The sequence below is a fragment of the Nannobrachium achirus genome, assembly GCF_963921795.1.
Source record: "Nannobrachium achirus genome assembly, chromosome: 10".
Classification (NCBI taxonomy): domain Eukaryota; kingdom Metazoa; phylum Chordata; class Actinopteri; order Myctophiformes; family Myctophidae; genus Nannobrachium; species Nannobrachium achirus.
The window spans coordinates 13,428,035-13,446,381 of NC_137819.1; the positions used below are offsets into that span (position 1 = coordinate 13,428,035).

Consider the following 18,347-nt stretch of genomic DNA (forward strand, 5'->3'; position numbering starts at 1 on the left):
GTGGATTCCTGGGGTCACTTAATATTCCCCATTCATTTTCGCCATAGACTTTTACAAAAATATTTATAACAATTATGTTAAGCCTCGAACCAAGCCATCCAGGATGGAGGTGAATCATGATCATATAACCTTTGATCCTATGTGAAAACATATTTTAATATTACATTATTTGATATACTACATTTAATAACTACCCTTTGTTTAGCGATTTTCAAAATGTTCTTTTCATAGAGAAAAAGGTTATATGGTCATGATTCACCTCCATCCTGGATGACTTGGTTCGAGGCTTAACATAATTGTTATAAATATTTTTGTAAAAGTCTATGGCGAAAATGAATGGGGAATATTAAGTGACCCCAGGAATCTACTTCCGCTGCGATGCTCTTACCCAACAGGTAGTCTCGCGTAGCCAGACAACTATGCCACAATTGGGCTTTTAAGCCGTGACATCATTTTGTAGGCAGAGGAGAATCTGCCTCCAGAGCATTTTCTGTCCCTCGCTATTTAAAAAAACAACGACTAAAAAATAACGACTAAAGTATAATTCTAACACTTTCCTTTCAACAACAAAGAGAAGAAAAATGTGTAAATAGTAAAAATAGTAAAAAGATTCACGGAAACTGGGGGCAGAAATTCTCCTCTGCCTACAAAATGATGTCATACTTAACAGCCCCATCTCTGAATGCTGCATTTCACCAAATCGCGGAGGCAACAGTCTGGCCACGCGAGACTACCCAACAGGCGTCTATTCTGCCGGAAGTTGTCGACGGCAAGTCCTCCGAATGTAGTTCCACACACCCGGATATGTAGTTTTCTATTCTTCAGCACACAGACGTTTGCAGCAGCGTTGTGGCGGGTAAGAGAGAGCGACACGTTATTTTATTGTTTTAACAATACACACACGTTTACATTGAAACATATGTTAACTTTACGCTGTTGTGTCTTTGAAGCGACGCTTCGTCTATAAAAGCCGTTGGTTTTTAGCCGCGTGCTAGCGTGTTAGCTTCTTGTATAGGCCTACACTAGAAAAAACACACTTCAATGTATTTAACATGCACTTTCTTTATTAATAGTACCCTTGTACAGTGTTACTATAAACGCCTACATGTTAATACCTGAACATGTTGTCTGTTCACCATGTGTTCCAATATTTATAGACAGTAGGACTGTGTTTACTATTTACTGTATCAGATAGTAAAGCCCCTTTTCCACTGTCCCAGAACCACACCACTCCACTCCACACCGCCCATTGTGCCAGGTTTTCCACTACAAGGACCTGCATAGAGTGGTGTGAAAGTGGTACTAAACGTGGTACTAAAAAGTATCCAATCCAGAGTAGGTCTGAGCTAGGCCAAACAGGGCCAAACACTTCATAATGACTGACCACTCTCTGACTTTTCATTTAGACCACCAGGATATAGTTGTAATACACTAGAAGTTTGCGGCCCGAATAGATTCTATTGTGTTATAACAGATATATAATTATCGTAGTAATACATTAATAATTTATAGTGTATTATATATAATCACAGTTATAATCCATTATATTGTATTATAATTTAGGATAGTTGTAATACAAATGTATATTGTATTACAATCACAGTTAAAAGGGTCAATTTGTTTCTTACCGATAGGGGTACTTTTATGTAATGGAAAATGTAGATATTTTTATGTGGTGTGGTGTGGTGTGGTGTGGTGCTAAAGCTGCAGTCGAAAAGGGGCAAGTATCGAAGTATATTTACTTGAGTAGCATAGCCTACAGCAAGTGGTTCTCAAACTTCGGGTCGGGACCCCAAATTATGTTGTGGGGTCCCAAGATGATTAGCTTAATTGATGTAAAAAAAATGTCTCACTCAACGGTAAGCAAACCTACATAAGTGTATACAGGGTATCATTTATAAAGTGACAATGTGAGGACTATCAAGACCTGGCCAAACTGTCAAATATTAAGTAAGCAAGAGGCAAACATTGTGAAAATAGCAGAACTTCATGCTCACAACGCCTCGCTCGCAGTGCGAGGCGTTGTAGATCTGTTATTTTCACAATATTTATCTGTGGAACAGATCGAGTCACATGAAATGTAATACCTACAATTCCAAGTGCTTGTCAGGGTGGTTGTAGATCTGCTGTTTTCAAATAGCCAAGGTATATTACTATAAAATAGGGCTAAAGTTGTTAATGTATGTGTTATAATATTATAATTTATGTCTGCAAAGTAACTAGTGACTAAAGTTTTCACATAAACGTAGTGGAGTAAAAGAACAACATCTCCTGCAATGCCCCATCTCCTGCAATGCTCCTGAATTGTAATTGTCTCCACCAGCCGAAGGCTGAGGGGAGAGTATGTTTTCCCCTCCGTCCGTCCGTCCGTGCGTCCGTGCGTGCGTGCGTCCGTCCGTGCGTGCGTCCGTCCGTCCGTTTGTCCGTTACCAGCTAATCTCCGGCGCCGTTGGCCCGGTCGCTGCCAAACTGTGCACACACACTCCCTCGACACCAAATCAGAACCTCTGCCCCAAATATTTCACATGGGCCTGTTCTAGCGCCACCAGGAGGCCGACTTTTGCAAAACTAACTTTTGCCAGTACTCCTACAGATTTTGTCCAAAAATCACGTAAATCAGTAGACAGTATCTCTACAGTCATGTGATCGACATGGATGTGTCAGATTTTCCATATTCCATCCTGATTGGCTAAAACTGGCTTTCAAAGTTTGCAGGATTGGTCAGTTTTGAATAAAATGCCTGAAATCCTGAACGCAGTGTGCGATTTTGGTGAAATTGTGCATGCACATTCCCAATAGGCAGAGGAATAAATGCCACTTAAGAAAAATCAAATCAGCCTCATGGTGGCGCTATAACAGGCCGATTCATGTTTTCACCTATAACTCCACCGATTAGTGTCAAACTTTGTATGCGCACTCCTTAGAGGCCAAGGTAAAACCTTTTCCCTGCATTTTTTACATCAGCCTTTTATAGCGCCATCAGGAGGCCGACTTATGTAAAACACATTACATGCCTGACCTGGTGGAGACCTGTGCTCGGAAGAGCACTGCTTCTAGTTTCTCATGAATTTCTCCTGGATTTGGTATCAAACTCTCAAAATTCACCAGAGCACTCAGTGGAAATTACATCTACTACCGGTATGTTAACACATCTGGTGCCAACCCTGAGTTTCCTGAGTTTGTATTGGTACCACCCCTGTGCCAACCCCGAGTTTCCCGAGTTTGGGCCGTTTTTGAAGAAAAAAAAAATATATATATTTTTTTTCAAAGATTTTTTTTTGGACCTCCAGAAATGTATTAGGCATGATCGCGATCGCGAAATGCATGTTTAACCCCCATACGAACCCATTCTTTCAAACATGGCAGCCATGTTTGTTTACATCTGAAGAAAACATAATGGCTGCTAAATCATGAATGCCTGAACGGATTTCCAAGCAGATTTTTTTGTTTGAAAGCTGTGAACAGTGTGCACACACGTGGTGCATCATCTAGGCATGGGCGTGCACGATCCGTGCACTATAAATTACATGGAGGTCTATGGAGACCATGGCATCGCGGGACATTGAAGAGAAAAAATCATTGCAACATAATAGTTCCTGGGGGAGGACCCCAACTCCCCAGACCCCCCGCTTGAGGTGTGGGGGTAGTGCATGCAATCATACAGAGATATTATTAAAGATGGGTCTTACATTGCTTCATCAAATCAATTATTTGATGACAAAAAACAAAATCTCCTTAGTAGATTTTTCTTTTCTTTTTTTTTTGCCATCATTCTCTGGGCCAGAACTGTGATTGTTCAACCATTGTGTCTGATGTTCCGAGGTGTAAACAAAACTAAACAGCATTTATTCACGTGCAGGAGGTAAACTGCATACAAATACAATTGTAATTAAAGCAAAATATATATAAATATTTTAGAAGAAGAAAATCCTCTTACACTCACACTTATTCCAGCATGCCAATGATTGCCTTCTTGCGTGCCAATGGGTTGCTTAGCCCTGCTCTATAGAGATGCTCCGATTTTTTTAGGCCGATACCGATCACCGATCAACTGGAATCAGTATCTGCTGATACCGATATTCCCGATCACAGCGTCAAATCCATAAATTCTTCTATTTATTGTGTTACTGTAGCAGCACTTATATATTTAATGATTATTCTTACAAAACATTGACATTGTATAAACATCAGGAGATTGCAGGCTGAGGTATTTAAGTATCCAATTCAACTTGTAGGAGTTGAAGCTGAGGTTACATTCAGTCCCACAGATAAATAATGTGAAAATAGCTGATCTAGCTTGTAGATCGGCAAAGCCGATACCGATCGGCTGATTGCGATCACTCACCGATCAATCGGCACATCTCTAATGATTACTAATGCGATATAGAGCTATTTGACACTTATTTTAACAAAAAGATGATCGCTTACCACACCTTTTTTAAAGGCTACATGATATCCCTAACATGTGTTGTCTCTTTACCCTGTGTCTGTGTCTGTGTGTGTGTGTGCGTGTGTGTGTGTGTGTGTGTGTGTGTGTGTGTGTGTGTGTGTGTGTGTGCATGCCCGCCTGCATGCCCGCCTGCGTGCCCACCTGCGTGCCCGCATCCTCTGGTGGGATGTGATCTAGGATCATTGGAGGGTTCCAGTAGTGGTGTCCAGGCCATGTCGCTGCATCATGAGCGGCGCCAGAAAACGTCTCCGGGTCGACATGACCGAACCGCCTCCTCCGGTGCTTCCTGCACGACAGGAAGTGACCGCCTCCAAACCCTCTGCGCAGCTTCCTGCACACGAAGAAGAGGAGTTCCTACTGGTGGAGGAAGACACCACCGACTCCAGTCTGGTTATTACCATGGGTAGGTACACTTATTACCATGGGTTGGTACGGTTATTACCATGGGTAGGTACGGTTATTACCATGGGTAGGTACAGTTAGGTACATCCTTTAACTGATATAATCATTATCTTATGGCGTGGAAGCCCTGTTGGGCGAAACGTTGTTTGGTTATTAATAAAGAAAAAATGGGTGAGCATTTTAACGTGTGCGGACAGCTCACACACTATAAACCAGGAATCTTACAACAGAGGGTCCGGGACCCCTAGGGGGTCCTCAGAGTTACTACAGGGGGTCCTCCAAATCTTTGAGTGATAGAATGTTTTTTTCCTTTTTTATTTTAATCACTTAACCCTAGTGTCAATATTCAGAAAACTCTTTTAGCCAAAAATAGCAGATCTACAAGCTCACAACGCCTTGCGCTGCAAGGCGTTGTGAGCTTGTAGATCTGCTATTTTTGGCAAAGAGCTTTGGTGTAGAGGGGAAAAAGAGCAGACCAAGTACAGAGTGAAATGTAACCATTTGAACCAAGTGTCCATATTCTGAGAACAAAAATAGCAGATCTACAAGCTCACAACTATTTTCGGCAAAAAGCTTTGGTGTAGAGGGGAAAAAGAGCAGATTGAAAAGCTCAAGTTTATTAAGTATTGACGGTTCAAGTGGTTAAATATCTGAAAACACAAATTGACATGAATCCAAAATACAACTGATGACTTGGTGCTGTCAAACGATGAAACTATATGGAATCTATGAACAGGTTGTGGGGGTCAGTGTTGATTTTGTCGTCTAAAACTATGACGAAAAATGTTTGTCGACTGCGCTTCTTTCACTGACGAAAACTAAATAAAAACTAAACAAAAATTAAGCTGTGGTGACTAAAACTAAGACTAAATATATTGACAATTCCGTCAACAAAATAAAAACTAGACTAAAACATTAGGGAGGGACTAGTGGAGAAGAGAGTCATTTTATGAACGCTGCGACGCGTTGTGAGCTTGTAGATCTGCTATTTTCAGCACACAAACAAGTGTAAAATCAGTCATTACGATGCCATTAAGCCCTGCCAAAATACATTTCAGTCGACTAAATCAACTGTAGATTTAGTCATCTAAAATCTTACAATATTTAGTCGACTAAAATTAGACTAAAACTACAACTTTTCAGGTGACAAAATTTGCTGTCAAAAACAACACTGGTGTGTGTGTATGTGTGTGTCAGAGGACAGCGTGCCAGAGGCTCGGGGCAGGAGGAGAGGTGGAGCAGTGAGGAGGAAGAGGGTGAAGGTGGACGACGAAGGCTCCGACACTGAGGAGGAGGAGGAGGAAGGGGCGGGAGTAGAGCTGGAGATTGACAGGCTGCTGAACCAAGCTCTGGAGAGCAAGTCCAGACAACACAACCTGACCACCGTCAACGTCCGAAACATCCTGCACGTGAGTCAACGTTGTCTGAAGGAGCTGAGTGCATTTACTCAATTAATGTACTTGAGAGTAGGGTTGCAACGGTATGAGATTTTTAAAACCGAAAACCGTGTCCGTGTCAACACCGCGGTTATCGGTAACACCGTTTCAAACACCATTGCGTGTCTTGTCTTGTGAGCACTCAGTAGCAGCCAATGCTACCTCAAGCTACAACAACAACAACCATCCGACCATAAAGATTCGGCTTTGTAAAAAAGCAACAACACTGTTAAGGCCCTCTTACATCTAACAACTTCGTTGTAATAAAGTCGAGGCGCGCTCCCGTGATTCGGTCGTTATTCAATCGTTAAATGTGAGGTAGTGTTCCGACTCGATTAAAAATTCAGCTTTGTAAAAAAGCAACAACACTGTTAGTGTTACAACAGCCCCGCGTTTTCTTGTCTGCCTACTGCGCGCTGTGACATTATAAAGCCACAACTTGTCTCCGAACGTGCCCTGGGAGTGGGGAGACGAGACATCATGCAGTCTGATGAGCTGTGCCTCGCCGATCCGTTGATTCTGGATATGTTCTAATCTCGACACTCACACACAAGGAACGGCTCCCGGCCTCCCGCGATTGAGAACCGAATCCCATCGTTCATTTAAAAGAGCTGTTCAAAAGAGCGGAATCGTTGGCGAACGTCACATCTCTACTGCGCTCCTCAGGGCAGAGCTGAGCAGCGGCTGAGTTTTCTTTTTATTTAACGGTGTTATCGGTGTGCAAGTAAAGTACTCTGTGTTGTGCTCGTTCACCGGTAACACCGAGTACCGCTGCAACCCTACTTGAGAGCCATTTTGAGGTGTAGTACTTTTGTTTACTTGAGTATTTACTTTATACTTCTACTCCACTGCATCTCAGAGGCAAATATTGTATAATATTGTTTTTACAAAACTTTACATTTGATTAAATACTCAGACATACTCAGACCATATATTTGTACATTTTGTCAGATGTGATGACGGAACTGTTAAAGGAGTAGTTCACCCCCAAAATTACTTTTTCTATTGATTATAAATCCATGGACACTTGAATTCAATAATATTTCTAGGTTTTTGTTGCATTCCCTTAGACAATAATTTGATTACAATAAATTGACCCCCCAGATGGGGACCCAAATGCATTTGGATCCCATCCAGAATCAAAGGGAGTAAATGTATATAATCAAATTGTTGTCTTAGTAATGAGGCAAATACAAAACAAATAGCAATGAACTCAAGTCTCTATGGCGTTAGTAATCAACAGAAAAAGTCATTTGGGGGGTAAACTACTCCTTTAAGGATAATTTTCCCCTCACTTAAGCGTCTAGGTGTGTCTTTTTTTGTAATGACGGCTTCACAAATGTCACGGGTCCCCCTGTCTGTCTGTACGTCATTGATTGATGTCCTCGCATCACAATACTTCAATGAAGTTTAGGTTGAGAATCAGCTAATATTATCTTTAACCACTTAAAAAAAAACATTGTTTGACCTTTGCCCTACAGGAAGTGATCACTAACGAGCATGTGGTGGCCATGATGAAGGCTGCCATTAACGAGACCGAGGCTGTCCCTCCTCCTTTTGTAAGTCTGTCTGTCCGTCCGTCCGTCCGTCCGTCCGTCTGTCTGTCTGTCCAGAAAGGAGAGATGAACTGTCCGAATATGCTGAATATCGCAAACAGAATATAAATGATAACTGTTTGTCTGTTGTATGTTATCTGAACATATTTCTGCTTGCACTACATTTATGTTGCTTACACTGAAACAGCCTTTGTAGCCTACTTAAAGGACAACTTTAGTTTTTTACAACAAGGGTTCATATTTTAGATAGTCATTAGAGAAAAGAAAAGATGAGTATTAAAATGTTTTCATTTACTTCTTTCTATCCTTTTAGTGATTTTAACAATTTTGATTTGCATGTAAGTGGCTAAATGTGTCTTTTTAGACACAACTAGCCCATTCCCAACATGCACCACCATCTTTCATGGGCAGATGTGACTTATGGGGGCTGGTGTAAATAGTAACAAAGAAATTGCCGGCTTATTGTGTCTAAAAATACATATTTAGCCACTTGTTTGCATGCCCCCACCCACTGAAATCAAAATACAGAAATCGCTAAAACAATAGAAAGCAGTAAATGAAAACATTTTAACACCTATCTTTTCTTTTCTTTAATTACAGTCTAAAATATGAACCCTTGTTGTAAAAAAACGAAAGTTGTCCTTTAATGTGAATTGAATCAATTCATCTTGGTCTATTTCTGGCTTTTGATGCCCACTACAAATGGTACAGAAAATGTTCAACTTCTAACTCTTCTCAGTGCTTCAACGATGCAGCGAAGTACTGTATCCATCGATCATATCGTCACTGTCGGAAAACCTTGCATCTCCATATTTTAACTTTTTATGTTCTTTCCGTAAATTAATGCCTTAATACTTCATAGAAGAGTGCTGCGGGAAAGTTGCAAAAACAGCCGATCTAAGATGCATTGTGCGCTTGTAGCCATGCTTTTTGCGTGTGTTTGATCTTCTCTATAAGTCTCCATTTATGCTCAAGTATAACTCGTCTGTCTGTGCGTCTGTCTGTCTGTGTGTCTTTCTATAGGAGCCAAAGATGACTCGTTCTCGGATGAAGGAGGTCGTTCAGAAAGGAGAGGTGAGAACTGTCCCATATTCAGCATTCACAAACAAACAGAAATTAATGATAACTGTCCGTTTATCTGTCTGTCTGTCTGTCTGTCTGTCTGTCTGTCTGTCTCAGGTGCTTCCAGCGTGGAACATCTCTCCTGTTAAGAAGGGTTCTGAAGGCAAGGTACTGCATTCATCTGTATGTCTGTGGTCCTGATGGTTGGTCTGTCTGTCTCTCTTCTTCTGTCTGTCTCTGTGTCTGGCTGTCCGTCTCCTCAGAGGCTGACATAGGAGACATTTGATAATAACTGTGAACAAGTGATCTTGACCTTTCTGTCTAGAACTTGCAATTTTTTTTAATGTGCTGTTGTGAAGCATCGCTAGAGAAAATACACCTGAATCAATTTGATATCTAATCCAAGTGATTATTACAACTGAACGTCTTCAGAAATTGAGGGTTATTTTTATTATTGGTGTGTGCATGCTTGCATGTGTCTGTCTGTTTGTTTGTTTACTGGAAGAAACGGTACAGTACAAGTCCAAAAGTGCATAACATTTCTCCTGAACACACTTGCAACAATACCTGTTGAAGCCAGTAGATGGCAGTGTAGGATGAATAATTACAAAGTAGAGCTCTTTGCCAGACAGAGATATTAAAGCAGTGGTTCTCAAAGTTTTTCATGTCAAGGACCCCCACGTTGATCTGTATTTGGCCAGGGACCCCTAAAAGAGAAGATTTGCATTTTAAAAAAGCTTTTAAAATGTTCCTATACTTTGAAGATACTGTTTGTCCCCGGACCCTACTTTGAGAACCACCAATAAATATCCATCGCCAACAGACATGATCATCTAATATCATAATATATCATAGCATATAAAACTGTAGGTATTGTTGTCATTAAGCATGCATGCAACATGAAGATTTAAAAGTACAAGAACACAGCAGGGAAATGTTCACATTAAATGTTCACATTACAGTTTAGGCATTTAGCAGATGCTTTTAATCCAAAGCGACTTATAATAAGCAGGTAATACATCAATATAATAAGCAAGATAATATGTCAATACAACAAATGCATAGGAATATCAATCTAGTCTAGAAAAAAAATATATATATAGGTAGACCATGCACCTAATCAGTAATAAAATTCTAAAACCTAACATTGCTAAATAAAAGGTTTCTAAAACCTAACAATGCTATCTAGCTTCATGAATGGTCATTGAGGGAAGGGGAGTGTTTCAGTAGTGCTATGGGTTTAGGTGAGTCTAAAGAGGTGAGTCTTCAGTCCACGGTGGAAGCCAGGGAGTGAGTCTGCAGTTCTAAGTGTGACAGGGAGTTTATTCCACAGTTTGGGGGCCAGGAGGGCAAATTGTCTCAGACGAGTGTATTTTTGTCCTGGGGTTTTTAGCGAGGGTTCTGTCAGCATCCCTGTGTTGGCTGATCTGAGTGAACTCTCTCAATAAACTCTCTCTGTGTCTGTATGTCAGGCTCAGTTTGTTGACATTCCACTGGCTGATGAAGACTCTTCTGATGAAGAATATCAACCAGAAGACGACGATGAAGATGAGACGGCTGAAGATGTAAGCAAAAAAAAAAATGAACACATCATTTCATTTATTCAATAAACAACAAGAATAAGTAAGAATATAATTTCATTTGTGTTGCCTTCATTATTCAATCTATTGTCTGAAGAACTACAAGTCATCTGAACCCTAGATCCTATAGATCAGAGACAAAATTGTTAATTGTACATCATTGTGGTAACACTTTAATTTCCCGGAGCCCCAGGTCCCTGGGGGACCCCCAGATGTAAAAAATGACCAAATGTGCTCACACGTCACACTTTTTCCCTGCTTATATCTCCGCACCCGTTGACCCGATCCATGCCAGATTTTACACACACACTCCTTGCCTGCCAAACTACAACCTCCAAGGACCCCCGGAGCCCCAGGGACCCCCAGGTCCCTGGGGGACCCCCAGATGTAAAAAATGACCAAATGTGCAAAAATGACCAAATGACCACCCCAACGGGGCTGCTCACGGGGAATTCCCGGGGACCACCGACTCCTGGTGCTCTAGAACGGATGCAAAAGTGGTGGCGCCCCCAGTGGAGGACCCCCTGCCACTGCAGCGCACATAAAATGCCGTAACTCGGGCTAGGAGCGTCCGGGAGAGCCGGGGCCGGTACCTATTCGTCCGCCAAGGCAACGCGGAGACCCCACCCCTCATTTCTCACATGGCCCTATTCTAGCGCCACCTTCAGGCCGATTTTTAAAACACATTTTTGGACACTGCTCCTACAGTTTTTGCCCTAAAATCACGAATATCACTACACAGCATGTCTACACTCATGTCATCAACATGGATCAGGAAGATTTTGGAAAAACACATTTTTGCCCTATTTGTGGAGATAAGCCACCTACGGTCGCTTATCTCCCGATTAGGGAGTCTTACTGGTGGTAACACTTTAATTAACTCGTTGACTGAGTCTTTTTTACCAACCTTTGAAAAATAGCTGAATATTCTGCTTCGCTCTGATCCGCATTAATGATATAACAAATAAATGTAAATGTATGATCACACGCACACAGTATTCAATTCATTTAACCCATTTAGGCCTAGAATTAATGAACGCTTTAACCAGTGAAAAATAGCAGATCTACAAGCTCACAGCGCGGCACCGAGTGCCGCGCTGCGAGCTTGTAGATCTGCTATTTTTGAAAAAGTCGTGAAAATGTGTGCAAATCTTTGAATATATGTATTTTCAAAGCGAACGTTTGTAACTCAAATTTTGCTTCTGGGTGGTCCCTGGAACTAGATATTTTGAAATGGGGGTCCGTGGCCAAATAAATATCATTTTGGGGGTCCTTCACATGAAAAGGTCTGAGCACCACTGACATAGTAGTCTCTCAAGAACAGACTGACTGAGCTCCAGTTAAGTGAAAAGGACCGTTTCTTTGACGATGGCTGGCCAGATTGCTGACATAGAAACATAGGTTTTTTCCAAAAATCTTAGAAGGATTCAAAAGACACTTATAGAATCGGGTCAAAATTCAAATTTTCACGATTTTTCAAAAATAGCAGATCTACAAGCTCGCAGCGCGGCACTCGGTGCCGCGCTGTGAGCTTGTATATCTGCTATTTTTTCTATATTTAAAGCATAAAATATCGCGTCATAATGTGTTCAGGCCTAAATGGGTTAAAAAGAGAAAAAAGATAGGTGCTCTTTGGTGATACAGGTAGGAATATATGAACAAAGTCTTTTTCAAAGAAGTGCTGCTAGATTCCAAAGGTGTAGAAAGCAGACTTAACAGAGAAAGGAATTCCAAGGCCCTCCATCAATTGTGAAAAAAATATATGATGATGTCTTTTCTGAGCAAGGCAACAGGTTGACCAACGCGTTTCCACCTTCTAGGTCTTCTTCAGGGTCTCTCAATCTGCTATTGCCTGTGTTCAGGATTTCTTGTTAAATTCAATGAATGTGTTTTATTTCTCCGTGTGTAGACGTTTCTGGAGAGTGATGTGGAGAGCACAGCTTCCTCTCCAAGAGGAAGTAGAGTTAACAGACCAGAAGAAGACAGGACCAGTCCCTGGCAGGTAGCGCACACACACACACACACACACACACACACACACACACACACACACACACACACACACACACACACACACACACCGTCTATTGAGGTTTTTATCTTACGTAAAAATGTGCTTGTGGGTGGGCTTCACAAACAATGTAACAATTCTAGTTTGATTGGCTTCGACTTCCCAAGCTTGCTGTTCTGCAGTGGCTCTCAAAGTGAGGTCCAGGGACCCCCAGGGTACTTTGAGATGAGGTTCCAAAAGGACCCTGAGCTCTGTAACTCGAGAGTGTACACATGGAAGTTGTTGACAAAGTGCATGTTCATGACCATATTGTATTTGTACCTATCTGTCGTTGCGAGGCGTTGTGAGCATGTAGATCTGCTATTTTCACAATTTCTGCCTCTAATATTTGACAATTTGTTGTCAGTTTAATTTGTCATTTTAGAAGTATTAAAAAAGTCCTCAAATTGTCACTTTAGTAATGTGCAGATACCCTCTATACTCTGAAACCTTATGTTGGTTTGTTAACTGTTAAGTGAGAAAACAATGTTGCATTAATATCATCATCTGGGGACCCTTCAAAATAATTTGGGGACCCCCCTGGGGGTCCCGACCCACAGGTTGAGAAGCACTGTTGTAAATAATTGTTATTTTTGTCTGTCTGTCATGTCCAGAGTTCCCGGAAGAGGGCGAGGCGTGTGAGGGCGGGGCACGTCTCTATGGGCCCGCCCCCTCCTCCCAAGGCCCGCCCCCCCAACGCGGTGACTGACACCTCCTTTCTGGAAGAACTGAACGCCGTGGAGGAGGAGCTGTCGGTGTGCGTCAAACCCTACCAGGTACACACACACACACACACACACACACACACACACACACACCACACAGGTACGCACACGCATGTGTGTACACACACACACACACACACACACACACGCGCGCACACACACGCGCCCATGCACTAAGGATGGCACGATATGAAAGTTTCATGGCACGATTATTGTGACCAATCGCGATTAACGATATTATCGCGATAATCAAAAAATATCCCCAACATCCATTATCCTGTGGCGGGACAGTTGCCAAAAAAGCGCAGCAGATCTACAAGCTCACAACGTGTCGCGCTGCGACGTATTGTGAACCAGATCGGCAATTATTTGGCAAAGAGATTTGGTATAGAGTGAAAAAAAGAAAGTACGTATATCATAAGTATGTTTTACCAATAGAGGCATTGGCTGCATTCAGTTCAGTGTCTGTGATCATTGGCACATCGCCACATACTGTACTGTATGCAAGAGACGATGCTTCCTCTATCTGTGAGTTTCCCCAAACTTGTGCATCTGCTGTTGCCATTGTTCAAGGATGAACACAGTTGAAGATACCGTCTCTGTCGTGGGGAACCATCATTATATCCAAAACTGGTAACTTTTCTGTTAACACATCGGGTGCCCACGAGGTGTCTACACGCCAATCTCTTTGATGTCTCTGGACCCCCAGCCCCAGTGCCCACGACGCGTTTGACGCGTTTTACAATACTGTAGTTACTGTACATTGCTACCGCAATGAAGGCTCTACCACGGTGATCAAACGCCAACAATATGGGAAAAACACTACATTTCCCAAAATGCAGCGCGGTACATGTGACCAGGATGTGCAGTCTCCCTGCAGCCAATCACAAGCTTCTGTTCCTATCCTGCACTGCACTCTATCGTCCTCCCCTTGCAGGCTAGCACGACTCCTATGTATCATGGATACTAGTATTTTCCCAGTAACGGAGTCTCGGCGGAGATACACGTAACATGGCGGATTCTTCTCCTAGTCTAGCTTTTTCAATCACCATGTTCAATGCGCGGTCCTTTCTACCTACCGTGACACAAACGCTGTGGCCCAGGTTTGATAAAAAGATGTCCTGACTGAAAGAAAACTTTATCGTAAAAATAAACAGGACATCCGTGGATTACATTTACTCGTATCATGGATACTATTTTCCCAGTGACGCGGCGGAGGTAACGTAACATGGCGGATTCCTCTCCTGGTCTAGCTTTTTCAATCACCATGTTCAAAACGCGACCCTTTCTACCGCCCGTGATACACACGCTGTGGCCCAAGATTGGTAAAAAGCTGTCCTGACTGAAAGAAAAGATCATCGTGAAAATAAACTGGACATACTTGGATTACATTTACTCAACGTATTACGGATACTTTTTCCACGAAGCGAAGGTACGTAAATGACGTGTTGCCATGGAGACGATGGGCCCCTGTGAGGGTAAACCCTGAATTAACGTGGGCATCCGATGTGTTAATTATAAAAAAAAAAACCAAAATCTGCAGATCAACAAGATCAAAACACGCTGCGTTTCGAGCTTGCATATCTGCTACTTTTTTTGGTTTGTTTGACGCTGTAGTATGATCAAGTAGCTGTAGTATGATTCAACGTTTTCAGGCCAGGGACCCCTTAGCTGAGAGAGAGATGAAGCAGGGACCCCCACAACCTGTTCATAGATTCCATATAGTTTAATTGTTTGAGAGCATGATCATCAGTGTATTTTGGATTCATGTCAATTTGTGTTTTCAGATATTTAACCATCAATACTTAATAAACTTGAGCTTTTTAATCTGCTCTTTTTTCCCTCTAAACCAAAGCTCTTTGCTGAAAATAGCAGATCTACATGCTCTGCGAGGCGTTGTGAGCTTGTAGAGCTTGTAGATCTGCTATTTTTGTCTAAAGTTCTCAGAATATGGACACTAGGGTTCAAATGGTTAAAAAAGGAGAGGAAAAAAAGATTCTATCACACAAAGATCTGGAGGACCCCCTGTAGTAACTCTGAGGACCCTCTAGGGGTCCCGGACCCCCTGTTGAAGACCCTTGAAGTAGGGTGTTAATTTACCCCAAAAAAAAAAATATGGAGATAAGAGGTTTCTTTAACTATATTGTGTGTGTGTGTGTGTGTGTGTGTGTGTGTGCGTGCGTGCAGCCTCTCTCAGTAGACGAGGACGTCAGTCTGGTGTCGTGCAGGACGCGCTCCAAGCGGCCGCTGACGGACGTCCCACTGGGCCAGCTGGAGGCGGAGCTCCAAGCTCCTGACATCACCCCCGACATGTACGACTGTGGCCCCGCCCAGGAGGACAGGGACTGGACCGATTGGCTGAGAGGACTGATCCTCGAGAACGAAGGTGAGGAGGGAAGTAGGGATGGGACGATAATCGTTATTTTCGTTTATCGTGATAAAGAACACTCATTGTGGAGATAAAAATACATGGTGAAATTGTCCTCGGTCTTCCACTGGGATCAATTCACCTTTTATTTGCTGAGCTGCATATCTGGTACCATTTAAACCCTCTATAATTAGTAAAACAGACCTGGAGTGACTTTTTTTCACTCTCTACCAAATCTCTTTGACAACCAATTTCATTGGTCACATTAATCGTGACATGACATTTTCATATTGTCCCTTCCATAGGAGGAAGTCTGGTCCCGAATGTTTCACATTTCTTCCAAACCTTTTTCAAGTTGTTTAGAAAATAGCCGATGTGACGTGTCGTGAGCTCATAGATCCGCTATGGTTTTGGGTGGAAAGCAACTATTTTGGGTGATAAACCTTTCATCTTGCGCTGTTCAATTAATCCAAAATATATTGAAAACCGACTGACTTGACTTGACTAACAATGACCTCTGCTAATAATCAAAATAAATCATGAGCCATATAATGCGCAACTAGGGGTTCAGACACTTCAGAGTCTTGCTCAAGGACTCTTCGACACCAACTCTGGGGGAGCCCGGGATCGAACTGGGAACCCTCTGTGTTCTAATGACGGTTTCTCTACCCCTGAGCCAATGCCGCCCCAATACGATAAGCCAATATAATATATTTATTAAATGTATTAATTTTGTATAAAGTTTAGCAAGTAGTAAGAATGTCTGTCTGTCTCTCCAGAGGAGTGTGATGATGAAGATGACCCAGAGTATAACTTCTTGGCCGACGTGGATGAACCTGATCTAGAGGATTACAGAGATGACAAGGCTGTCAGGATATCCAGTTAGTACACACGCACGCGCACACACACACACACACACACGCACACACACGCACACGCACACGTACAGACAGAGACACACACGATACTATACTCACTAGGGCAGGCGTGGGCAACTTGGATGATGGAGAGGGCCACTATATTTCCACACTCACTCCAGAGGGCCACATTGCATGTTAATACTGTCGAGCGAATACCTCTCATCTCCAGTAAGAGTAGCAAAAAATAGCCAATCTACAAGCTCAAAACCCGTCGCAGCGCGATGGGTTTTGAGCTTGCAGATCTGCTATTTTTGCTACTTTTGAATTGGAATCCTGAATTATCTTTTGTTATTTTTGAATTGGAATATTGAAATTTCAAACTTTATGAACTTAAATACAAATACATTGGACATAAAAAAGACTACTATACTAGTCATTCAACTACATGTACTAATATAGACTGAAGTAATTAAAGCGGGTCATGTTTGTATGTTTGGAATGGTAACAGCTGAAATCAATAATATATCAGTATTCCAATATAAGTGAAGGTGGGGGCCGCATTCGGCCCCTGGGCCGCCCAATTCTTTAATCCTGGGTTTCGGGCTTCCCTGCTAGAGCGCATGTAATTTCCTGCCCGTGAAATGGCTGCGGGACCGGTCGTCCCGGAGGTTGTTTTTTTTTCTTGTTAGAAATTACTATTTACTAGAAGCATGGAGGCAATTAGACTGCCTGAAACGTTATCCTCGCCAGCCTTGCAAGCATGGCGTCTGTTTCAGCTGTGTGGAAGGATTTTACCAGTCCCCGTGGGGACGCCGTCATCGAAAATATCTGATCTACCATCTCACGTTGTGAGCTTGTAGAGTGATGCGGAGAAAATAAACACAGACAGATGATATGATAATGGACGCATTGACTTTCTTATTGCTGCATTAATTTTGCTCGTAATGTTTTTACATGAGAAACTACAGCCCAAAAAAAAGGAAAAAGGGGAACAAATAGCCTACTACAATGTGAAAGCCTACTCTGTTGGTTTGCATTTCCACACAATATATTTTAACCGGCATCAAAACATCTAACAGCACAGTTTATTAATTGTATTGGCGTACCTTTCGAAATTACTGGGATGGTTGCGCTTGTTTGTTTGAACAGAGAAGCTTTATTCTGGGCTCAATGTTGCTCACTGCAACACGAAGATCATCTTCAACTCAGAGATATGTGGAAGGAAAATGAATAAGAACATCCATTGCTGCCCGTGTACTGTGCAGCCACAGAGAGACTGAATTCACCCTTTGTTAGCCTTCTGGTTGGTCCCTGACTGACCAACCAGCAGGCTCTATCTGCCTTGTCCCGCCCTGGTTCCGCCTTTTTTGTGTTGAATTTGCTAAAACATAAAAACATTTAAAAACATGCTGAGTCACTATACTGCCACTGAGCAGCTCCATTTTACTGAAACCGAGTTTGAAATTAGAATTGAACACAAAGAATAACAATACAGAGCAACTGAATTAAAATGGTAGTGGATAGTGTCCCACCGAGTATCCCACCAAGGCAAAGCAACCAATGGGTGTGAAGATGGGCGGGACAACGGGCGGGACTTGACAAAGGTTGAATTCCTCCTGTGTGGTGGATAATGTGAATTTGATCTGTGAAGTCCGATCGTATGAAAGGTCCAACAGCGAGTCCTGAAGTTCTGATGACAAGCGAGACCCCGCGGACGCTGTGAAAGGATAACATATCCAATCATATTTTTCTAGCGGGCAGTTTTTATCTCCGCCAGGCCGAGAGGCATGAGGAAGCCCGGGATAGAGCTAAATCTGGGAAAAATATTAAACCTTAATACTCACAACATCATAATCTT

The 18,347-nt window shown here is 42.3% G+C and overlaps 1 protein-coding gene across 1 annotated transcript in view; it reads left to right on the plus strand.

Annotated features, from left to right (window-relative positions):
- Window positions 1–835: 835 nt before the first annotated feature.
- gon4la (gon-4 like a) overlaps window positions 836–18,347 on the plus strand; it is a 41,643-nt gene continuing 24,131 nt past the window's right edge. The window contains exons 1-11 of the mRNA XM_080734735.1: window positions 836–856; window positions 4,628–4,853; window positions 6,050–6,261; window positions 7,770–7,847; window positions 8,868–8,918; window positions 9,024–9,074; window positions 10,379–10,471; window positions 12,396–12,488; window positions 13,151–13,312; window positions 15,449–15,647; window positions 16,409–16,510. Coding sequence (XP_080590861.1) covers window positions 4,676–4,853; window positions 6,050–6,261; window positions 7,770–7,847; window positions 8,868–8,918; window positions 9,024–9,074; window positions 10,379–10,471; window positions 12,396–12,488; window positions 13,151–13,312; window positions 15,449–15,647; window positions 16,409–16,510 — 1,219 coding nt within the window. The 5' untranslated portion in view covers window positions 836–856; window positions 4,628–4,675. The remainder of the gene's footprint in view (window positions 857–4,627; window positions 4,854–6,049; window positions 6,262–7,769; window positions 7,848–8,867; window positions 8,919–9,023; window positions 9,075–10,378; window positions 10,472–12,395; window positions 12,489–13,150; window positions 13,313–15,448; window positions 15,648–16,408; window positions 16,511–18,347) is intronic.